General features: G+C 41.0%; 1 protein-coding gene across 2 annotated transcripts in view; it reads left to right on the forward strand.

Annotated features, from left to right (window-relative positions):
- rgmd (RGM domain family, member D) overlaps positions 1–14,859 on the forward strand; it is a 42,246-nt gene that overhangs the window by 18,115 nt on the left and 9,272 nt on the right. For both annotated transcript variants that reach the window (XM_061887852.1, XM_061887853.1), the window contains one exon: positions 10,112–10,263. In XM_061887852.1, coding sequence (XP_061743836.1) covers positions 10,112–10,263 — 152 coding nt within the window. The remainder of the gene's footprint in view (positions 1–10,111; positions 10,264–14,859) is intronic.

Genomic DNA, 14,859 nt, shown 5'->3' on the forward strand with positions numbered 1-14,859 from the left:
AAGGAGTGAGCGAGTTGGAGACTTGGCCACAAAAGGGAAAAGGTAACATGCAAGTTGCTCGCCGAAAAAATGTCTTTAAAAGAACTAAAGTTGCTTAGACCCTGGCTACACTAAGTCAGATAACCCCTTAAAGGAATACTTATTTAGCCTAAGACCCGTTTTAGCCACACTAAACCATCGTTTAAAGGGGAACATTATCACCAAACCTATGCAAGCGTCAATATATACCTTGATGTTGCAGAAAAAAGACCATGTATTTTTTCAACCGATTTCCGAACTCTAAATGGGTGAATTTTGGCGAATTAAACGCCTTTCTGTTTATCGGCCTTGTAGCGATGACGTCACCGAGGTAACACACCCGCCATTTTCATTTTCACATTACAAACACCGGGTCTCAGCTCTGTTATTTTCCGTTTTTTCGACTATTTTTTGGAACCTTAGAGACATCATGCCTCGTCGGTGTGTTGTCGGAGGGTGTAACAACACTAATAGGGAGGGAATCAAGTTGCACCACTGGCAAGAAATCTGCCGCCAGACACCCATTGAATGTGCCAGAGTGTCTGCACATTTTACCGGCGATGCTAAGGCAGACATGGCACAGAGATGTATGGATAACCTGCAGATGCATTTGCAACGATTAAGTCAACAAAATCCCAAAGGTGAGTTTTGTTGATGTTGTTGACTTATGTGCTAATCAGTCATATTTGGTCGCAGCATGACTGCCAGCTAATCGATGCTAACATGCTACGCTAATCGATTCTAACATGCTATTTACGCTAGCTGTATGTACATTTGAAACTAGATACCCACATTTAATGCGAAACAAACACTTACCAATCGACGGATTTAAGTTGCTCCAGTGTCACAAGATGCGAAAGTCCTGATCGTTTGGTCCGCACATTTTACCGGCGATGCTAATAAGGCAGCCATGCTATGGGCCACTTCATTAGGTACACCCATGCTGTAGGCCGAATAAAATCAATAGCTATTCGCTCAATAGCTTCAGTTTCTTCTTCAATTTTGTTTTCGCTATCTGCCTCCATACTCCGACCATCTGTTTCAATACATGCGTAATCTGTTGAATCGCTTAACCGCTGAAATCCGAGTCTGAATCCGAGCTAATGTCGCTATATCTTGCTGTGGTAAACGTCATGTTGTTTGTATTGGCAGCACTGTATGACGTCACAGGGAAATGGACAGTCGCATCGCAAATAGGGAAAATCAAGAACTTTAAAGCTTTTTTTTAGGGATATTCCAGGTGTAAAATGTTGAAAAAAACTTCGAAAAATAAAACAAGCCACTGGAAACTGATTTTTATTGTTTTTAACCCTTTTGAAATTGTGATAATGTTCCCCTTTAAGGCAAGCCTGGGCAATTAATTTGACTCGGGGGCCAAATTTAGATAAAATAATGTGTCTGGGGGCCGGTATATACAGGGATGGGAATGAAGATTTACAAAATCAGCCGCACATTTTTTAATCCTAAAACACCGCTTTGCGAAAGGAGGGCTGTGTGGGGGCGTGCCCTCCCAGAAAAATTTTGAAATCTATGTTAGCTTAGGATGCATTTCCTGCTATTTCGAGTCAAAATCTAACAATATTCTCCTGACCAAAGTTTCACATTTATTAGCAAATATTTTCATAAAAATGTATCATGTGATTAAATTTATGTATACAAGTTTACACATATATCAAATTCTTGCACACTTTTGGATTAGATTGATTACTTTTGAATCCATTGCACAAAAAGTTTAATTTGGAAAGGAAAAATGTTCTTCAAAAAGATGCAAACATCACTTTTTGAAAAAATTAAATCAATAATTGAAAAAATATTATATAAAACAACTTACATGCTTGTCATGTTTTAAACGTTAACAACATGCTTTTCACATGTTCAATCTGTTATTTTGAAGAAAACATCATGCTGCATTAATTCATTCTGTATTAAACATGCAAGATATGTTAAATCAATTAATTCAAAGATTAAAAAATAGTGTATTGTACCTCTGAATGGACTCGTCTGTCGTAAATTGGTGTAAGAGGAGCCGAGTCGGAGGTGGGAGGCTTCGATAGTTGATTTGAGGCTGCATTTGTGACGATGTTTGACTTCAGCTTGAAGGCAGATCCCCGTGAAAAATTACTTCACCGTAAACTCACTTTACTTTGATGCCTTGCCGATTTTGCGTGGTCAAAGAGTGCCACCTTTCCCTGCGAGCCATAGTTCACAATGTCCTTGCAATATAAGCACTGAGCACGACCCGGTTCATCGCACTTTGCAATGAAATCGCTGATCAGTTCGTCTACTTCTACGATATTGTTGTTAATCTTCACCTTCAGTTTGATAGATATATCGAGCCAGGCTCAGTTCCACTTGTTTCTCACCCCCTTATCGATATCTTTCGCTAATGAAACGTTCCTATCTTGAATAAGCTTAACCATGTCTGAAACTGTTTTGTCAATAAAGAAACGTGTTAATTGAGAGCTACTGTGTTTTCTTTCCAGATTAGTCGCCGATAAACACAACTAATATAAACAGAATACGAGTTCAGAAACGCTCACAATAATTGAGGATCAAGTGTTGTACCGAAATCTGTTACCCATCGGAATTTGTAACTCCAGGGGGCGATGTTCCCATGGCGTTGGTTTGATGGTTAAACGGCAAGGCAAAAGAGGAGGAGAAGAAGAAGGCTTGCGTAAATGGTCTAAACTATCCTTAAATGGCGTAAACTATATTGGAAAATGCATGTGTGTGAGAGAGAATCAACAGCTGATACAATGGACTCATACTATAATGAAAGTAAGTCATTCATTTAAAGAACATGTGTAATTTATTAATGCTGAAATTCTGACAACCGACGTTTCAGCATTAAGGATAGTTTACGCTATTTACGCAAGCGTTCTTCTTCTCCTCTTTGCTTGCCGTTTAACCATCAAACAAACGCCATGGGAACATCGCCCCCTGGAGCTACAAATTGCAATGGGTAACAGATTTTGGTACAACAGCGGCGCCAAAATCGGCAGAATTCCGCGGATCCGCAGAAAATTCCCATCTCTGTATATATAGTTTTAGGAAAACTAATACAAAACCTCACAATAAAGTCTGTGTGTATTCGCTGTTTTTCGTAGTCTGTCGTTGTCTCCCCTTCAACAAATGGACAAAGTTTTTCACTAAGTAGAATCACATGGACATTCTAAAGTTCTCCTGCCGTCCAGCTGGCACAACGCACTCATTAACAAACATATCCCACCAGGCTGCCATTCTTCCAAGCCTTATCCAAAACTGTCGCTCAACCATCAATGTTGCCGTCTGAAATGTGTTGTATCCGAAGTAGCTACGATTGCGCGGTTGGTTCTCTTAAGGTATTCATGTGTGATTTCCAAACGGGCATGTCTGGATGACTCGCCTCCATCTTTCTGACGTCGTTTCCTGTCCGAACTCAGTTTGTAAACGATCAGTGAGTCCATACAAAGCTAAGAGTCGGAGATTGAAGAACTAGACGGCGCACTTACCCGTGTAAACAATTGTCCGAGGAGGGGGACCTTAAACGCTGGTTTTGTGTGGCTGAAACGGGTCTTAGGTCAAAAATATTATTTGTTTAATCAATCAATCAATCAATGTTTATTTATATAGCCCTAAATCACAAGTGTCTCATGGGGCTGCACAAGCCACAACATCCGCGTTTCAGCGCCCACATATGGGCAAGGAAAAACTCACAACCCAGTGGGACGTCAATGAGAATGACTATGAGAAACATTGGAGAGGACCGCAAATGTTGGTAACCCCTCCCCCTCTAGGGGAGACCGGATGCAAAGAACGTCGAGAGGGTCTGACATAATATTGTGAAAGTCCAGTCCATATTGGTTCTAACATAGTAGTGAGAGTCCAGTGCATAGTGGATCTAACATAATAGTGAGAGTCCAGTCCATATTGGGGCCAGCAGGAGACCATCCCGAGCGGAGACGGTTCAGCAGCGCAGAGATGTACCCAACCGATGCACAGGCGAGCGGTTCAACCCGGGTCCCGATTCTGGACCCAGGGTGGACCCTGGTTTAAGGGGTTATCCGGCTTAGTGTAGACACAGCCTGAGTGAGAAAATCATCTTCGACCCTAATACCAGATAGCAATTGTGTTTTAACACATAATAAGACTAATAAACAATTTAGATAAAGGCCTGTATCTCCACCTTATCACTTTCCATGTCAGCTATTGAGCAGTTCATATGTCAAAGACTATAAAAGGTTACTTTTTTTAAGGAAAACAGCAGATAAAGTCCAATATAGATATCATGTGTTAGTTTGCACCCGCAACTGTGTCACTGAAACACTTTTAGGAGTGAGAAAACAACAGGTGATAACCTCCTGCCTGATGCTGAAAACACATCAACATTTGTCCTCAGAAGGGTGGGTGCTATGGAGTGGTGGTGGGGTGTCAAAGGGGACAGATGTCCCACATGCTTGAGACTTAAATTCTGAAGTATTCAAGCTTTATTGTTATTGGTTTTGTTCTGCTGGACCAACCCAAAATGTTGAAAGAGCCATATTAGACCAAAAAATATAAAAATAATCTATCTGGAGTGATATAATGAAGTCAACACATGATATAAGTGTCTATATCAGCCTACCATCGAAATGACAATTTGTCGGCTGACACAAATCTTCGTTAATAAAATAGTTAAAATGTAATATTTATTCTACACATTTTTACAATGTTGGAAAACATTAGTAACACTTCTCAGAAGGTGAGATAACTCTTGGAAATTCCTGGCTTAGAATGGCCAGTGTGTGTCTAAAAAAAACGGCAGGCTGTTTTCTTTTAATGGATTTTTTTATACGATGTTTGCAAGGCGTGTAACGTTTGCTGTGGTCTGGAACAATATGGCACACAAACAACTTCGACAAACAACAAACAACATCGAATGTGTCTACTCTTTTTCAGCCATTTTTTTTTTGCACTGCCATAACAAATCTACTGACAGATATATATTAGAACTACACACTACTTTGTAACAGAAATAGCAATACATTGTCTTTTTGAAAAAATGGACTAACACACCTGGATAATGCAATTGAAAACAGACCTCTTCAGTGAGTGTGTGCCACAGGAGAAGACCCTTTGTATTGCGTATGCACCAGTCTCAACGCACAGGATATATAACCCGGAAGCAGATACCATTCAATAAAAACTTAAGCAACAATAGTAATTACGAGAACACTGCTGGCTTAATTCGGACTCCCGGACCAAATACGAATGAGATGGAAGAGAATAAGGCCGGAGTAAAAAAAAAAATAATAATAATAAAGCGTACACAAACTTCTTCACGCTGCATTCTTGCACTCCAAACAGATTAACGCTAACTCTGTATTCCACGCAACTGGCAAGATAGTCCAAACCAATAGTAACCCTCATCTGGCAACCACAGTGTTTTCCTCCTGATTCAAAACAGAGCCTTATGAACTCCGAGACGTTCTAAAGTTTTGTTTCCATGATTCTTCGTCCAAAAATTCCTTCGAAACAACTCTCTCCTGTCGGTTATTCTTTGCTTCAGACCTGCATCTGGTCCGAGACCTTCTTGGCAGTAGCTTCATGTTCATAGCGCAATCTAAGATCATTTGTTGATGCTGTCTGCTATTTAACATCAGCACAGTCATTACAGACATAATATTTGTCATCTGTGCCAATACCACAGCAGACATCAGGTACAGCAGAGTTAAACTGTTGATTTTACAAATCACCGCAGACGAAAGGGACAAACGGTAGGAAATGGATGGATAAAAGGAAATAAGCTCCTACCAGTGTAAGGGAGGCACAATAGACCATTAGAGAGTGTGCATGGATACTGGGACTTAAAAAAAAAATGGAACTATTTGAGAAATCAGACTAATTTAGTGCATGGAAACATATTATTGTCTACAGCAGCAACTCTCACGCAAAACTTTACCATAAATGGAGATACCTGCTTAAAATCTCAACTAAGTTATTGGCTTTAAAACATTGGATTAACATACTAAAACCTGATAACCTTGGTTTTGTTTATCTATAAAACTTCTGGTGTTTTTTGGTCTTTCTTTGGGTTGTATTTTTTTTCACAAAAAGTACCAACAAATTCAATGTAAAATGGCCAGATTATGAACATAAATAATCGTATTTAAAAATTTCTAAAATGTAATCGACGGTACTCGAACGCACCACTGGTTATGGCAATAAGATACAAGAGTAAAACTTGAACATAACTTTCTCCAATGCAGCCACAGGTAGCTTCTAGAATGTAGAGTATATTCCTTCTGTCACATTATGATGTCTGCATTGAGAGGTGTTCAAAGCTAGGTTTGTTCCTATCCAGGTGGAACAAACCATTTTGCATTTTTGATGGACTACCCGTGTGGTTATATTCCCGCGACCTGACCTCGGATAAGCAGAAGAAGATGAATGGACAACATAAAAAGTTGCAAGGTTACAATGTAAAAAAAATGTTTGAAACATATTTCAATATTACAAAAAAGGAAGAAATACAGCTACAGTTTCAGGATTACAATCAATGACAGAAAAGAGTTGACAGATTTTTTTTGATGATCCACTTTAGGGCTGGGCGATATATCGCGGATTTGTCTCTGTGCGATATAGAAAATGACTATATCGTAATATTCGAGTATGCGTAATGGAGGAGGCTGATTTCAATACCTGCTGATTTGAAATCACATAAAGGGAAGAAGATTAACAGCTATTCAGTAGGATTTGAGGTCCAAGCTTACATCACAATCAATTTTTTACTGCATACCTTTGGTAAGCGCAGGAGTGAGAAGATGTTTAAATTAATTAGCGCCCCGGCGGCAATTCAAGGAAATACGGTAGTTGTGATTTCCCTCTCTGCATGAGAGTTTAAAAGTAGCATATATGAATGCAGTATGAAGAATAATGTTTTAATGTATACACATAGAGTCATCATACTGATGTGGTTATATGCATCAAGTGTTCATTCAAGGCTAAGGCAAAATATCGTAATATATATCGTATATCGCGATATGGCCTAAAATATCACAATATTAAAAAAAGGCAATATCGCCCAGCCCTAATCCACTTACCGTATTTCCTTGAATTGCCGCAGGGCGTATAGTATGCGCCTGCCTTGAATTACTGCCGGGTCAAACTCACACCCCAAAATAATTAGCGCATGCTAAGTATTACCGCCTGGTCAAACTTGTGACGTCACAAGTCACACTTCCCCTGTCATCATTTTCAAAATGGAGGAGGCTGACTTCAATACCGGTAATTTAAAATCGCATAAAGGTGAATGTTGTCTGTCTATCTGTGTTGGCCCTGCGATGAGGTGGCGACTTGTCCAGTGTGTACCCCGCCTTCCGCCCGATTGTTGCTGAGATAGGCCCCAGCGCCCCCCGCGACTCCAAAAGGGAATAAGCGGTAGAAAATGGATGGATAAAGGGAAGAAGATTAAGAGCTATTCAGTAGGATTTAAGGTCCAAGCTTACATCACACTCAAATTTTTACCGCATACCTTTGGTAAGTACCGGAGTGAGAAGAGGTTTTAAAATAATTAGTGCATGCTTACTTTTACCGCATGCCTTTGGTAAGTGCAGGACTGAGAAGAGGTTTAAATTAATTAGCGCCCCGGCGGCAAATCAAGTAAGTACGGTTTATCGTATATCGCGATATGGCCTAAAAATATCCATCCATCCATCAATTTTCTACCGCTTATTCCCTTTTTGGGTCGCGGGGGGCGCTGGCGCCTATCTCAGCTACAATCGGGCGGAAGGCGGGGTACACCCTGGACAAGTCGCCACCTCATCGCAGGGCCAACACAGATAGACAGACAACATTCACACTCTAGGGCCAATTTTAGTGTTATATCGCAATATTAAAAAAAGGCAATATCGCCCAGCCCTAATCCATTTATATTCCTAAGTAATAATGCCATAGCCCATGGGTGTCAAACTCTGGCCCGCAGGCCAAATTGGGCCCTCCCTGTAATTTCATTTGGTCCTTGAGGCAATGTCAAAATAACATTACAGCTGGCCCGCCGGTGTTATACAGCGACGGTTTCGCTGTAACACCGCATTCATCGCTAATACTCATACTTGTCAACCCTCCCAATTTTCCCAGGAGACTCCCGAAGTTCAGTGCCCATCACAAAAATCGCCCGGGGCAACCTTTCTCCCGAATTTTTCCCAATTTCCACCCAGACAACATTATTTGGGGCGTGCCTTAAAGGCACTGCCTTGCAGCGTTCTCTGCAACCTGTGGTCACGTCTGCTTTTCCTCCATTCAAACAGCGTGCCGGCCCAGTCACATAATATATGCGGCTTTAGCACACACACAAGTGAATGCGGTTTACTCTGTCCTCCACCCTGGGCTGGCTCAGGGTGGAGGACAGAGTGAAACAACTTGCACTGAGCCTAGTCTATAAAATCCGCTACACCTCCTTAATACCGAAGTACATGTCAAACTACTTCATTAACATTTACTCGCCATAACCACAAACCACGTCAAACCCAGATTCCGATCTAACAAAGGTCTTAACTAATTCTCTTTCTATGCCACATCAATGTGGAATGCACTCCCAACAGGTATAAAAGTAAGTGCATCTCTATATTCCTTCAAAACCGCTCTAAAACAACACCTCCAGGCAACTTCAACACTTTACCAATACCTTCCTCCATTCACATCCCATCTCCCCGGATTGCAAACAACCTAACGTAAATAATCAAATGTACTTCTAATTTATATACTGTACTTTTTCCTATGCTATCTGAACTCACTATGTTCTCTGCTGGCTGTACATATCCTACTAAATATGACTTACACTGTTTCAATGTCCACATTTCTCTGTTGATGCAATTGCTGATGACTGAAGCACTGATATCAACCAAAGCTCCTCATCCCACCCCCCGGATTGTAAATAATGTAAATAATTCAATGTACATACTATGATGATTAACCTGTGTGATGACTGTATTATGCTGATGGTATATATTTGTACCATGAATTGATTAACGTGGACCCCGAATTAAACAAGTTGAAAAACTTATTCGGTTGTTACCATTTAGTGGTCAATTGTACGGAATATGTACTGAACTGTGCAACCTACTGATAAAAGTATCAATCAATCAATCAATCAATCAATGCAAGGCATACTTGATCAACAGCCAGACAGGGCACACTGTGAGGGTGGCCGTATTAACAATGCCAACACTGTTACAAATATGCGCCACACTGTGAACCCATCAATCCATCCATTTTGTACCGCTTATTCCCTTTTGGGGTCGCGGGGGGCGCTGGCGCCTATCTCAACTACAATCGGGCGGTAGGCAGGGTACACCCTGGACAAGTCGCCACCTCATCGCAGGGCCAACACAGATAGACAGACAACATTCACACACCAAGGCCAATTTAGTGTTGCCAATCAACCTATCCCCAGGTGCATGTCTTTGGAAGTGGGAGGAAGCCGGAGTACCCGGAGGGAACAAACGCATTCACGGGGAGGACATGCAAACTCCACACAGAAAGATCCCGAGCATGGATTTGAACCCAGGACTGCAGGATCTTCTTATTGTGAGGCAGACTCACTAACCCCTCTGCCACCGTGAAGCCCACACCAAATAATAATGACAAACACATTTCGGGAGAACACCTGCACCGTAACACAACAGAAGAAATACCCAGACCCCCCTTGCAGCACTAACTCTTCCGGAAAGCTACAATATACACTCCCCCCCCCGCCGCTACCGCCAAACCCCGCAGGTCCCTATTAATTGTTCAACCTAGGCCCGTGGCATTGTTCAGTTTAAAATTTTGGCCCACTCTGTATTTGAGTTTGACGCCCATGAGAATAGAGTCCAATCAGTTCCAATGTGACAACACCAAAAAGGCACGTTTGTAGTAAGGGCCACTACTTGTAAATATCAAGTGGTTTGTTAGGGGGGGGAGAAAGGTCCTCCATTGGCCGGCCGACACTTCGGGGGCCCGCGGGGTCTAGCTCCAAACCCCTCCCTCGTTGGGAGTTAGAACCGCCCCGAAGAAGGGGCCCCCTTTTGAATGACAAGCGTTTGGTTGGAGGAAGGCAACATTTTTTTGTTGTTGTCTTGATTTGCCTTCCTAGGAGCCGCATCGTCGATGAGAAGCAGTCGAGGATCTCCATTCTAACTGAATGGCTTGGCATGGGGAGAAGCGGACCTCAGATTTCGGCTAAGCGGCGGCTTTGGGACTGTGTGACGCTGACGATGGTCGTCATTTCTCTGCTTTATCCGCCAGGTAAGTGAGCCGTGCCGAGCCGCTTGCACTTCCAGTCCCGGCGTGGAGCTCGGATGCACTCCACCGGGACTGAAAGTGCAAGGAAAAAAAGTTACAAACTTTATTGTTTTTATAAAAAATAAAAAAAAGTGTGAGTCCAACACGGACAAAGTAACCCCTCTCTGCCTTCCCTTTACAAACAATGCCACGACACTTTAATGATATTAACACAACTTAACAATATTTTACTCACCAAATTTACATTTTTAAAGTAAAAATTGCCATTGTCGAAGTTTCAAGCCCGCTTGACTGATATTAGCTGCTAGCTAGCGTGCCGCCGTAATGTCCAGTGAGAAGAAAAACAACACGCTTTCTAGGTTGTTTACGGCACCCTAATGGACGTTAAATGTTTGTTTTGTTCACTGTAGTCACGCCGACGACGTGTATACCCACCCTGCCGTCGAGTGTTGTCGATATTTCCGAAGTTCATAACATTAGTAGTTGCCATTAAGGGGGGCTGGAAGAGGAGGGGGCTGACCGCTAGCTGAGTGGCACACATGCGCAGTGGTTCTCAAATGGGGGTACGCGTGCCCCTGGGGGTACTTGAAGGTAAGCCAAGGGGTACGTGAGAGTTTTTTAAAAACATATTCTAAAAATAGCAGCAATTCAAAAATCCTTTGTAAATATATTTATTGAACAATACTTTTACAAAATAATGAATTTAAAGGCCTACTGAAACCCACTACTACCGACCACGCAGTCTGATGGTTTATATATCAATGATGAAATATTAACATTGCAACACATGCCAATACCGGTTTAGTTTACTAAATTGCAATTTTTAATTTCCTGTTGAAAACATCGTGGAATGATCAATCAATCAATCAATGTTTACTTATATAGCCCTAAATCACTAGTGTCTCAAAGGGCTGCACAAACCACCACGACATCCTCGGTAGGAAAACTCACACCCAGTGGGACATTGGTGACAATAATGACCCAGTGGGACGTCGGTGACAATGATGACTATGAGAACCTTAGAGAGGAGGAAAGCAATGGATGTCGAGCGGATCTAACATGATACTGTGAAAGTTCAATCCACAATGGATACAACACAGTCGCGAGAGTCCAGTCCAAAGAGGATCCAAGACACAGCAGCGAGAGTCCCGTTCACAGCGGAGCCAGCAGGAAACCATCCCAAGCGTAGGCGGACCAGCAGCGCAGAGATGTCCCCAGCCGATACACAGGCGAGCAGTACATGGCCACCGGATCGGACCGGACCCCCTCCACACGGGAGAGTGGGACATGGAAGAAAAAGAAAAGAAACGGCAGATCAACTGGTCTAAAAAGGGAGTCTATTTAAAGGCTAGAGTATACAAATGAGTTTTAAGGTGAGACTTAAATGCTTCTACTGAGGTGGCATCGCGAACTGTTACCGGGAGGGCATTCCAGAGTACTGGAGCGTTGGAGCGGACATTTTTAGCCCAGCACCACTTACGGCTAAAAGTCGTCTCTTTTCATCGCGCAATTACACAGTATTTTGGACATCTCTGTTGCTGAATATTTTGCAATTTGTTCAATCAATAATGGAGATGTCAAAATAATGCTGTTGGTGGAAAGCGGGGAATTGCAGCTTCCTTTAGCAACCGAAACACAGCCGGTGTTTCTTTGTTTGATGTGAAGCTTTACTACAGAGCGGTCAAGCGAACATGTATCTCTATGTCAACCAACAAGTTTTTGGATCCGAAAATTGTGATATTAAGTCGGCTCCGGAGACTTGAGTGGATTACGCGACCTCATCCTGCAGCTCAAAAAGGCAGCTGTGATCTTGGCTTCTCTCAGAAACACTGGCGTTCACTGCAGCCATCCGACTTTCTGGTAGGACTTTATAATCTCACTAAAATACTATTAACACAATTAGCAGATAAAGGATTTTCCAGAATTATCCTAGTAAATGTATGCCCGTACAACACTTAAAACTTTTAGCATATCAGTATGTGGAATTAAATAATGGAATGGATTAAGTAAAGAAGTTAAACATTGTACTGATATGATCCAGTTTAAGAGGATGTTTAAATTAATAGCGCTTACGAAGTACAAAAAAGAAGTATTATGAGAAACACTTTCAAACTTATTGAAAATAAGATATTCTTCGTCTTAGAGTATGTTAATAATTAAAAAAAGGCCATATCATGTTAGAAAACTGCTGTGTTACTCACTCACAGATGTCATTTTGATATTTTGCTGTAAAGAAGGTCAGTGAATGTATGTATTTGTGGGCGCTCTGAAGTGGAAAAGGGGTAGGATTAAATAAGCTTTGCTTCTTCCTACTCCTTTTTGGACATGATTTATTGTGTATTGCGAAATGATGAAATTACCTGATGTATAATGTTGTATGTATGTCATGTTCGAAATAAACTAAGAAAAGAAAAGAAGAAATAAATGTGTCTAATTACATCTAAAACGCTCCCACTGCTGCCGCCTTTTTTTTTTTTTTTTTTTTTAAGTGCTTCACTTTAACTTTCCTCATCCACAAATCTTTCATCCTCGCTCAAATTAATGGGGAAATCGTTGCTTTCTCGGTCCGAATTGCTCTTACTGCTGGTGGCTCACATTATAAACAATGTGAGGATGTGAGGAGCCCTCACACCGGGGACGTCACGCGCACATCGTCTGCTACTTCCGGTACAGGCAAGGCTTTTTTATTAGCGACCAAAAGTTGCGAACTTTATCGTCGATGTTCTCTACTAAATCCTTTCAGCAAAAATATGGCAATATTGTGAAATGATCAAGTATGACACATAGAATGGACCTGCTATCCCCGTTTAAATACTGTAAGAACATCTCATTTCAGTAGGCCTTTAAGTTCATAAACTGTGAAAAGAAATGCAACAATGCAATATTCAGTGTTGACAGCTCGATTTTTTGTGGACATGTCCCATAAATATTGATGTTAAAGATTTCTTTTTTTGTGAAGAAATGTTTAGAATTAAGTTAATGAATTCAGATAGATCTCTATTACAATCCCCAAAGAGGGCACTTTAAATTGATGATTACTTATGTGTAGAACTCTTTATTTGTAATTGAATCACTTGTTTATTTTTGAACAAGTTTTTAGTTATTTTTATATCTTTTTTTCCAAACAGTTCAAGAAACAACTACAAATGAGCAATATTTTGCACTGTTATACAATTTAATAAATCAGAAACTGATGACATAGTGCTGTATTTTACCTCTTTATCTGTTTTTTTCAACCAAAAATGTTTTGCTCTGATTAGAGGGTACTTGAATTTAAAAAATGTTCACAGGGGGTACATCACTGAAAAAAGGTTGAGAACCACTGCACTAGTGCACCGTGTGGTATTGTTTGGTTTGCCGTGGGAAAAAATATTGTTTGAAACAAGGCATACTTTGGTAAAATGTCTTCTCTTTAGTTTTGGGCGTACATTAGGCTGCTAAGCATGCTCTACTTTTTTTCTCCAAGTATAACCACTGTAAGAGTTGGTTGTAGTTAGTTTTAGTCTTTGTTTTCTGATAGTACTGACAGTAACCATATGATTGCCATTTGTTGTGATATTGTAGGCAGGCATGACATACTTCTACTTGAAAATAGCCTATTTTATGTGTGAAATGTGTTGGTTAGAGCAGTGTTTTTCAACCACTGTGCTGTGGCACAATAGTGGCCGTGAGATAATGTTTAGTGTGCTGTGGGAAATGATGCAATTTTACCTAACTGGTCAAAAAACATTGTTTTCAAACCAATAAAGTGTTTGAAACAGTAGCCTGTAGGCATACCTTGTTAAAATGTCTTCTCTTTAGTTTTGGGCGTACATTAGGCTTTTAAGCATGTTCTACTTGTTTTCACCAAGTATAACCATTGCGAGAGTTGGTTGTAGTCTTTGTTTTCTGATAGTACCGACAATAACCATATGATTGCCATTTGTTGTGATATTGTAGGCAGGCATGACATACTTTTACTTGAAAATAGCCTATATTATGTGTAAAAGGTGTTTGTTAGAGCAGTGTTTTTCAACCACTGTGCTGTGGCACACTAGTGGCCGTGAGATATTGTTTGGTGTGTAGTGGGAAATTATGCAATTCTACCTAATTGGTCAAAAAATATTGTTTGCAAACCAATTAAATGTTTGAAACTGTAGCCTTTAGGCTTACCTTGTCAAAATGTATTCTCTTTAGTTTTGGGCGTACATTCGGCTGCTAAGCATCCATCCATCCATTTTTCTACCGCTTAGTCCCTTTTGGAGTCGCGGGGGGCGCTGGTGTCTCTCTCAGCTACAATCGGGCGGAAGGTGGGATAGACCCTGGACAAGTCGCCACCTCATCGCAGGGCCAACGCAGATAGACAGAAATGTTTGAAACTGTAGCCTTTAGGCATACCTTGTAAAAATGTCTTCTCTTTAGTTGTGGGTATTTATTAGGCTTCTTAGCATGCTCTACTTATTTTCACCAAGTATAATCATTGCAAGATTTGGTTGTAGTTGGTTTTAGTCTTTGTTTTCTGATAGTACTGACAATAACCATGTTATTGCCATTTGTTGGGGTATTGTACACAGGCGTGACATAGGGCTGGGCGATATATCGATATTTGCGATATATTGC

Source organism: Nerophis ophidion, linkage group LG26, assembly GCF_033978795.1.
Source record: "Nerophis ophidion isolate RoL-2023_Sa linkage group LG26, RoL_Noph_v1.0, whole genome shotgun sequence".
Taxonomy (NCBI): Eukaryota; Metazoa; Chordata; class Actinopteri; order Syngnathiformes; family Syngnathidae; genus Nerophis; species Nerophis ophidion.